Source organism: Silurus aristotelis (genome assembly GCF_946808225.1).
Source record: "Silurus aristotelis genome assembly, chromosome: 6".
Lineage (NCBI taxonomy): Eukaryota > Metazoa > Chordata > Actinopteri > Siluriformes > Siluridae > Silurus > Silurus aristotelis.
This window is the reverse complement of record NC_139579.1, coordinates 28,964,663-28,974,497: the sequence shown is the minus strand read 5'-3', so window position 1 is coordinate 28,974,497 and position 9,835 is coordinate 28,964,663. Positions and strand designations below refer to the sequence as shown.

General features: G+C 40.8%; 1 protein-coding gene across 1 annotated transcript in view; it reads left to right on the top strand.

Annotated features, from left to right (window-relative positions):
• The first annotated feature begins 1,255 nt into the window (after window positions 1-1,255).
• The window catches only part of bicc1a (BicC family RNA binding protein 1a), a 54,165-nt gene continuing 45,585 nt past the window's right edge, over window positions 1,256-9,835 (top strand). The window contains exon 1 of the mRNA XM_083544580.1: window positions 1,256-1,734. Within this exon, the coding sequence (XP_083400706.1) occupies window positions 1,401-1,734 (334 nt within the window). The 5' untranslated portion in view covers window positions 1,256-1,400. The remainder of the gene's footprint in view (window positions 1,735-9,835) is intronic.

Sequence of the window (9,835 nt, the reverse complement as noted above, 5' to 3'; positions counted from 1 at the left end):
TCATTGGAACTAAGAGGCTCGAACCTGTTCCAGCATGACAGTCATTGCCAAGTAGCATGGGTTGCATGCACAAGGAATTTGTCATGATGTGCTGGTGCTATAACAATATTAAAAAACGATCAAAAACTAGGAACTAGGAACAGTTTGTGCAGCGTATGTAAAGTGAGGAAGTGCAATGGCCAGAAAAGCAAGGTCTAAAGTGTGGTAATGTTGAAGTGAAAGAACTTGAGAATTCCACACAGACCCATACCTCAGCCCCAACAAACACCTTTAGGATCACCTGAAATGCCAACTGCACCCCAGACCTCCTCATCCAACAAAATCTGATCTGAATACAAATCCCTACAGTCACACACCAAATTCTGGTGGAAAGCTTTCCTAAGAGAGTCCCGCTAAATATAACAGTAGAAGGGAAATAAAGATGTAATGGGATTTTCAACCAACACGAATGTATGCGTTTGTATCAATAGGTTTCGAGACTAATGGTGCTAACTGGCGCTATTCTGACCACGTGCGTTACCACGTCTGCAATTTCATCATAGACAGCAAGTTAAAACGAAAAACAAAAGTAAAATTTGGCGTGAGACTTCTGACATGACGTACGTTTGACATACGGCGATGCTTCAATGAGTCGTTTTGAGGACAAGAGACCCGCCAAAAATGTCGAAACCATTCAGCAACTCGTGCATGATGATCGTCGGAGAACAATCCACATGATCGCACACACCCTACTCACCAGACTTGGCTCCGGCAGACCTCGCCCTCTTCCCGAGGATGAAGATCCAGCTCAGGGAATGCCATTTTGACACCATTGCCCAGATCCAGCACAAATCGCAGAAGGTGCTTGACTTCCAGGACACATTCCAGAAGTGGCGGGAACACGGGGGCGCTGTATTGCTGTGTAAGGGGACTATTTTGAAGGTGATAGTGTATAAACGTAGATAAATGAAATACTTTCTTGTAAACAGAGCTTGTCTCGAAACTTTTTGATACCAACTCATAGCGGCCAGGGGTGCATTTACTGTTAGTAGGTCGGCCTTCTTGTGGATCTCTACATGTTTCGGCTTGAAAATTTTTAGAGGTTAAAAAAACTGCAATGGAAATGGAAACTTAGCTGTTGATATAGTAGAAGAAACTTCATATACTAGAAACCCCCCCCCCCCACATATTTATGGTGGTTATGCGCATGCGCGCGTCAATCTAGCCCTGAAATCCAGAAGGGGAAAAATGGGGGCGTGACAATGAAGGGGAAAGTGGGCGGGGATTATTTTTTGGGCATGAAAGAACTCGGGGATCTTCTCCCAAAAAAAAAAAGAAAAGAGAAAGGAGGAAAAAGGAGAAGAGATGGTTAAGGGTAAGATCGAGGGGCTTTCTGGGGAGCTTTCTGGTGGGCTTTCTGAATGACCAAAGTAGCTCCTGGGATCAGCAAAAGAAAGAAAATCTCCACTAACGCACTGGAATGTTCCACCGTTCCGTCGTATGCAAGAAGTGAGAGTGAGATTCCCGGAGCTCAGTGTGTCCAGCGGCGGTTCCCGTGCGATATGGCCGCGCTGCGCGTCCCCCTGAGCGCCTGCTCTCAGCACTCTGACCAGGGTTCCAACAGCGGGCGGAGCGCTGACTCTCCTCTGGCCGCCTCGGAGAGCGACTCAAGCGGCCACGTGTCTCCGCCCAACCCGGAGTGGACCGAGGACCGGTTCCGCGTGGACCGAAAGAGATTAGAAACCCTGTTATTGGGTAGGATTTCTTTACTTATTATTCCAAAAAATTTTATATTTTTTTTTGGTTGTTTTCCCCGAAAGACATTTTTGCCCTTCCATAATAAAATTTCCTTTATCATCTTTTGTAAGCAAGTGTAACTTGTTACAGTTATACTTTATTCAGTATTTACTTTTTTAGTATTTAGTATTTTATTTTTTTCCTTTTTGTAATTAATTTTTTTTCCTTTTTTCTGTTTTTTTTTTTTTCCTTTTTTCTTTTTTTTTTTATACGGTTAAAACTAATTTCTGTGGCTGCCCACAATATTTACTCAATTATTAAAAAGTTAGTAAATATTTCTGCTTGTTAGTTGGATAATAACAACAATTTCTTCTGCGTTTTTCATGACCTGATTTTTCCAATAAAAAAATATTTATTCCCCCACTTAATATTTAGCAGTTTTACTGAATTGTTTTCAAATGATTATAACAAATATATATATATATTTTTTATTTTTATTATTATAAGTTTTGTTTTGTTAAACAACCAGGGGTTATTCACATATTTTGGTTTACTAGGCCAAATTCATGTTTAATATCCCCAAAAGCTTTGTGGTGATTTTTGAATAATTAGTTTTGTAACCTTTAAATATGAATAGGTCCATTTTGAGGTTATCTCCAAGCTAGTGTGCTCTGACACACTGATGAAATATGCGTTTACCAGCACGGATTAACAACTTTGATGACATCATTCTGCACTTTAGTGTCTCATCTGATGTTCCTGCCCAACCAATGCTCTGAAGTCTTCTCAATCAACGTTATAAAAATCATCTTTTCAAGTTGCCAGTTTCGAGCTGTATGATGAACGCTATTGGTTATTTAGAGGCCGATATTTCTTACCCTGGGTCCTGTTTAATTAAAAATCACGCCCAACATGTCGAAGAACCCTGTGTGTTTAAAAGCACTTTACTAAACGTGTAAATCTGAAGAAATCATAATTTCCTAATTTCTTACAGAAATGTTTCTTTAGTTATGTTCTTGAAGTTTGTTGTGCATATGTATTACACAACTCCACCACTGGGGGCGCGATTGAGTTACGATAAAGTTGTGACTATTTTGATTGTAATGTTCTTGTGGTGCAATTTATGTTGTAAAACTAAATAAGAAAATTCTATCCTTATCGCTTTCACAAAATGTGTAGAACGTGTCATTCTTTGAGTGATACCTCAGAATTCTCCATAATAGTAAGAAAACACTAAGGTTGATCTTGTGCATCTATTTTTTAAGGCTATTTTAGAAAATTAATACTAGCCAAAAAATTTCATGTAAAATTGTGTTAATTTTTTCCTTTTTCTTTTTGTAATTCAATATAATTTATAATACTAGAGAAATTTATGAATGCCAGTCAGTGGTAGACTTGTTACTTGAAAGATTTTTACACTTTCAAAGTAACTTGATGAGCAGAGTTTTGTTTTTGTCATAATATCAGACAAGTCACACAGAGAGATATAGAAACAGTGGCTGGTGAGGGAACACCTGTTTGTACCTGCTGTAAGTGATGACTGGAACTAACTTGTTTTGTGGAGAATGGCCTGTAAGGCCTAGAGCCTTGGTGGCAGAGTGGTTAAGGCTCTGGGATACAGATTGGAAGCTCTCTGGTCCAGGGGTGCGTATCATGCCAATATCATGCCCCTGCGATTTGACTTCAGCTTTCAAGCCAGGATATTCGAAGAAAGAATTTACACTGTGCATCAGTGTATATGTGACAATTAAAAGTTTCTCTACTGGATTCTGATTGGATAAAATGTGTCCTTTCAAACCCGCCAGTTTAATCAGTTTTCTCTATTAATACACTGCTTAATAAATAACTGTAACCATAGCAACTTACAGTCTCAGTTAAATATAGCTGTATCACTAGTAAAGATATGACTCTTCATGAACATATACACACTTACTCTCACTCTGTTTTTCTCTCTCTGAAGGAAGTTGTAGCTCAAGGGTTAGGGCTCAGGGTAACTGATTGGAAGGTCGGGGGCTTAAGCACCAGCACCACCAAGCTGCCACTGTTGTGACTTTGAGTAAGTCCCTTAACCCTGAATGCTCCGGGGTGCTGTATCACGGCTGACCTTGTGCTCTGACCCCAACTTCCTTAGAAGCAGGGATAAGCGAAGTAATAATTTCACTGTGCTGTGGTGTAGATGTGACAGTTCAATTATTTCTGTCTGGCTGTCTGTCTGGCTGTCTGTCTGGCTGTCTGTCTGGCTGTCTGGCTGGCCTTTTCAGAAAATACAAGATGAAGAAATCCTAATTTTATTGGTGTCAGCACTCGCATTTTTGTACAACACAGCTTTAAAAAAGCTGCCCGGATTGTGGAACAGATCGTATATTTTAACATTGTCTCATCCTGTTTTATTGTCTCATCCCACGTTTTGCAAAGAGTATCCAAAAATGTGCCTCCTGAAAGTCTAGTGTGACCCTGGTTTAAGTCCAAAATGGGCAGTGCAGGTGGCAAAAGACACCATAATTGAGCAAAGTTAAAGTTTATGCAAATGAGAACCGATACAATTTTGAAACTTTCATAACATAACGTAAGCTTTACTGATCGATATATATACACCTCCCAGGCATGACATTATAACATTTATGACCAGTCAGTGAATATGATTGTCAGTGGGAATTTATTAGGCAGCAAGTGAACATTTTGACCTCAAAGTTAACGTGTTAGAAGCAGGAAAAATGGGCAAGTGTAAGGATTTGAGTGAGTTTGACAAGGGCCAAATTGAGACGTCTAAATGACTGGTTCAGAGCATCTACAAATCTTGGTGATCGGTATCTACCAAAGTGGTGCAGTGAAGGAACAGTGGTGAACCAGCGACAGGGTTGTGGGCGGACATGTGGAGCGAAGGCTGGTCCGTGTGGTCCGATCCATCAGACGAGCTCCTGTAGCTCAAACTGCTGAAGAAGTTCATGCCTGTTGATGCTCCATGGGTCATGACTGTTTTAGCAGCAAAAGGGGGACCAACACAATATTATGCAGGTGGGCATAATGTCATGTTTTTTATGGAATTTTCTTTGTTAGACACTCGATGAAAGATTTTGACTCCACTGCACATGTATAAAATATATAAATATATAAAATATAGTGATCTGATATTTTGTCGTATTTTTTTTACACTTCTAGGTGACGTCATGAAATTGGGAAAGGGAAACAGTGGTTTAGATTCTTTTTCTCACACTAGCGTTTTTTTTTTTTTTTTTTTTTTGGTAATCAGAATTTTAACTTTAAACTTGTTCCAGCATGACAATGTGCACAAAGTCATCTCCATTAAGATATCGTTTACATGAGTTGGAATTGGAGAGTTGGAGCCTAAAGATCTACGAAGTTACTAAGCAACATAAGAATTTTGAGCATGGATTTAGACAGTAATGAATATCAAAAGTCTATTACAATGGCACAGAACAGTTCTGCATTTGAGCACCCATCACTAAACGGTATAACTCTGAATGATAGCACAATAAGGAATGGATATTTAGCGCCACCGAGATGAGGATGGGTTCCCTTTTGAGTCTGGTTTCTCTCAAGGTTTCTTTCTCATTTCATCTCAGGAAGTTTTTCTTTCCCACTGTGGCCACTTGCTCAATCCTTAGGCCTAAACTTAAAAGGATGTGGAACAAACTTTTGGGCACTAAACCTATACCCCTGTACATGCTTTTATACCACTTTATAACCGCTTTATCTCTGTAAAGCTGCTTTGAGACAATTTCCATTGTTAAAAGTGCTCTATAATAAATAATGAATTGAATTTGAATCGAAGAACTTAAGTCACCTGTTGTTATAGACCTCAACCCTATTAAACACTTTTGGGATGAATGTGATCTCTTTCTGCACTCCAAACCTCCTCACCTCACCTACATCAGTACCTGCCTTTAATAACAGCCTTGTGGCTGAATGAGCACAAATCTCCACCAAAACACTCCATAATCTAGTAAAACATCTTCCCAGAAGCGTGGAGGATTTTATTACAGCGAATGTGAAATGGGAAGCTCAGAAAGCACATATGACTCTAATGGTCAGGTGTTTTAATATGTTTATCAATATAATGTAGGTAGTGTGATTGTAACTTTTTAAAAATGATGTTGGGAAAGAGGTAATTCAGAGGACCAGAAATGCCAAGATTTAAATGTTTCCCCGTAGTCTTATCTCGACATCTTTTTCCTGTGATCCTGCAGCAAATAAAGGTGATCGATAAGAAGAATAGAACTCGTAGATTTTCTGTCTCTCTTTGTAACTCATTCAAGAATTCATACAAAACCTTCTAACTGGGGTGCTTTTGAAATACATTTAATTCGTATTTTATCAGAACCTAATCGCCCGAATGTCCCCATAATACACCGATTTCTAAAATCTATACTGACTAAATTAATGGAATGTTTCCTGAAATTTTCAATAGGAACTTCATCTAGGGAATTTTGGAACTCTTCCAACTTGGAAACTCATCAGAAATTTGTGGGACTGAATTAGAAAATTAGGGAAATTTATATACAAAGATAAACATTTTGTTTGGTCATAAGCTAATATAGATAAAAATGCAAACTAATACAGATTTAAAGAAATTACATTTTTGTCTTTGATTTGATTGTAATTAGAACAAATAGATATATCTTAATATATATTTCACAATATTACTGTTTTTCTTTTGTATTTCTGATCTAATAAATGCAGGCTTGATGAGCATTAGAGACTTCCTTTATTCCTCAAAAATAGTGACATGTTCTAGTTGTGAGTTGTGTGTTTTTCTCAGGCCGCTCCCCTAATGGGGGGGGTCAGAGGTTCTTCTGGACTTCCATAAAGCTCTGTGATGGTGCGCTTTGAATCGCTATCGCTCTTTTTACTGACCAACCGACTGCTGTTTAGATTGGCCCGCACTCTTTGGTGTGGGTTTGGGGTGTGTGTGTGTGTGTGTGTGTGTGTGTGTGTGAGAGAGAGAGTGTGCACGTGCGTGTGTGTGTGTGCGCTGTGATTGGTCAGGTGGGATAATGGAGGCATTGTGAAAAGACCATGTGTGTCTTTATGTAGGAGAGGGAACAGCTGACTGTTTTTTTTTTTTTTTTCTTTTTAGGAAAATATGGGGGGGGGGGGAGACATTCTAGAACAGCATTCTAATAGAGCGGTGGGAGAGGTTTTGCTTGAACGAGGTCGTTTCGAGGGGGGGCTTTTTCTGTAATACTGTACAAATGTCAGCCATGATAAGTGATATCTTAAAGGTATTATGAATATTTTTTAGCTGAATATCAAGAATCTGATTAAATACAGACATATTTCCGTTATTATGAAGGCATTTTATTTGTTTAAGAATGCCACATGTGCTTTTGTTATGATGAACCACATAACACACACATTCACAAATGCACAAGTAGTCTTTAATGTCCGGTTTGTTTAGATGTATGTCTCCGGCTGTTTGCTACTTTGTATGCACGTCGTGTGTCTGTGTGTGTGGAAACAGGAAGTGAGTTCAGTTTAGGGAATGTGCTCTTTACTCCCACTCAGTTGGCCAGACGAACTCAGCTGACGTGGACCATGTGTTCTTTTTGTACAAGACGCATGTTGCACCGAAACACCACACAGTACAAAACAACATCTGAGAAATTGCAAGAATCTGAGCTGGATAACTTGCGGTGACATCATAGCGATGATGATGAATAATGGGACATGTAATCCGGAGACGGTGTCCGGGGTCGGTCCATCTGGAGCGTGTTTTATAATCTGGAAACGCTTAAATCCATAGTTTCACTTTTCATTTCCAAGAAAAAGGAGAAACTCGAATAACCGAGCAAAGACCAAACCTGATGCCAGTCATGTTTACTAGTTTCACACAACGTTTTGAATAACTCACCAATGAAATTCTGAGGCCTGTGAATATTTTGTTGCATTTACATTACATTTAAGTTATTTAGACAATGCCTTAATCCAGAACAATTTACACTTCTCATTTTACACAAATGGTGAAAATGGTTGTTGTCAGCATTTTTTCACTAGAAGCCAGTGCACAGAAGTGCGAAGGGGCAGTCAGAGTGCAGCGCTCAACATCCTAAAGCCTGTAACCAGAAAAGTGTACCAAGACTTTGGATGCTGGGTGGTCTTTAGTAGGAGCTTCTGGAGCTGAGTATAGATAGATGGATAAAAAAAAAAAATACTCATACCGGATCGGTCGAGGCCCGGGTTATCAACGACCGCCACAGGTATCGTTAGCCGACAGGGTACCGGTGGAAATTAGGCTACTGTTGGCCGAAGGAGGAGAAGGAGAGGAGGAAGACGTCTACAGAGACGGCAGGGAAAGGAGCAGTGTAGGAGAGTGGAGGTTCGGGTTGGTACTTTAAATGTTGGTACTATGATGGGGAAAGGGAGAGAGGTAGCTGATAAGATGGAGAGGAGAAAGGTAAATATGCTGTGTGTTCAGGAGACCAAGTGGAAAGGGAGTAAGGCCAGGAACATTGGAGGTGGATTTAAACTGTTTTATCATGGTGTGGATGGAAAGAGAAATGGTGTAGGGGTGATTATGAAGGAAGAGTACAGTAAGGGTGTAGTGGAGGTGAAGAGAGTTTCTGATAGGGTGATGATCGTGAAGGTGGAAGTTGAAGGGATGATGATAAATGTCATCAGTGCTTATGCAACACAAGTTGTCTGTGAGATGGAGGAGAAGGAAAGATTCTGGAGTGAATTAGATGAAGTGGTAGATGGTGTACCTAGGAAAGAACGATTGGTGATTGGGGCAGACTTTAATTGACTTTTAATGTAGGTGAAGGGAACTGAGGTGATGAGGAGGTGATGGGTAGGTATGGTTTTTAAAAGAGGAATGTGGAAGGGCAGATGGTGGTGGATTTTGCTAAAAGGATGGAAATGGCAGTGGTGAACACTTATTTTAAGAAGAAGGAGGATCATAGGGTGACGTATAAGAGTGGAGGAAGGTGCACACAGGTGGACTATGTGCTATGCAGGAGATGCAACCTAAAGGAGATTGGAGACTGTAAGGTGTTGGCAGGGGACAGTGTAGCTAGACAGCATCGGATGGTGGTCTGTAGGATGGTTTTGGAGGCGAAGAAGAAGAGGAGGAGAGTGAGGACTGAAAGAAGAATAAGATTGTGGAAACTGAAGGAGGAAGAGTGTAGTGTGAGGTTCAGGGAAGAGGTCAGACATGGGCTTGGTGGTGGTGAAGAGGTGTTGGATGATTGGGCAACTACTGCAGGAGTGATGAGGGAGGCAGCTAGAAAAGTACTTGGTGTAACATCTGGCAATAGAAAGCAAGACAAGGAGACGTGGTGGTGGAATGAGGAAGTGCAGGAGGGCATAAGGAGAAAGAGGTTGGCAAAACAGAAGTGGGATAGACAGAGTGATGAGAAAAGTAGGCAGGAGTACAAGGAGATGCGGAAGCAGGTAAAGAGGGATGTGGCGAAAGCCAAGGAAAAGACATATGAGGAGCTGTATGAGAGGTTGGACACTAAGGAAGGAGAAAAGGATGTGTACCGATTCGCCAGGCAGAGGGACCGAGCTGGGAAGGATGTACTGCAAGTTAGAGCAGTAAAGGATGGAGACGGAAATGTGTTGACTAGTGAGGAGAGTGTGTTGAGAAGGTGGAGGGAGTATTTTGAGCAGCTGATGAATGAGGAAAATCAGAGAGAGAGAAGGTTGGATGATGTGGAGTTGGTGAAGCAGGAAGTGGATAGGATTAGTAAGAAGGAAGTGAGAGCGGCGATTAAGAGGATGAAGAGTGGAAAGTCGGTTGGACCAGATGACATACCGGTAGAAGCGTGGAGATGTTTAGGAGAGATGGCAGTGGAGTTTTTGACCAGATTGTTTAACAGGATTTTGGAAGGTGAGAAGATGCCTGAGGAATGGAGAAGAAGTGTGCTGGTACCGATCTTTAAGCATAAAGGAGATGTGCAGACCTGCAGTAACTACAGGGGAATAAAGTTGATCAGTCACACCATGAAGTTATGGGAAAGAGTAGTGGAAGCCAGGCTGAGAAAAGAGGTGACATCTGTGAGCAACAGTATGGTTTCATGCCGAGGAAGAGCACCACAGATGCCTTATTTGCTTTAAGAATGTTGATGGACGAGGTCGGACAGGAGTCTCCCTGGACTAT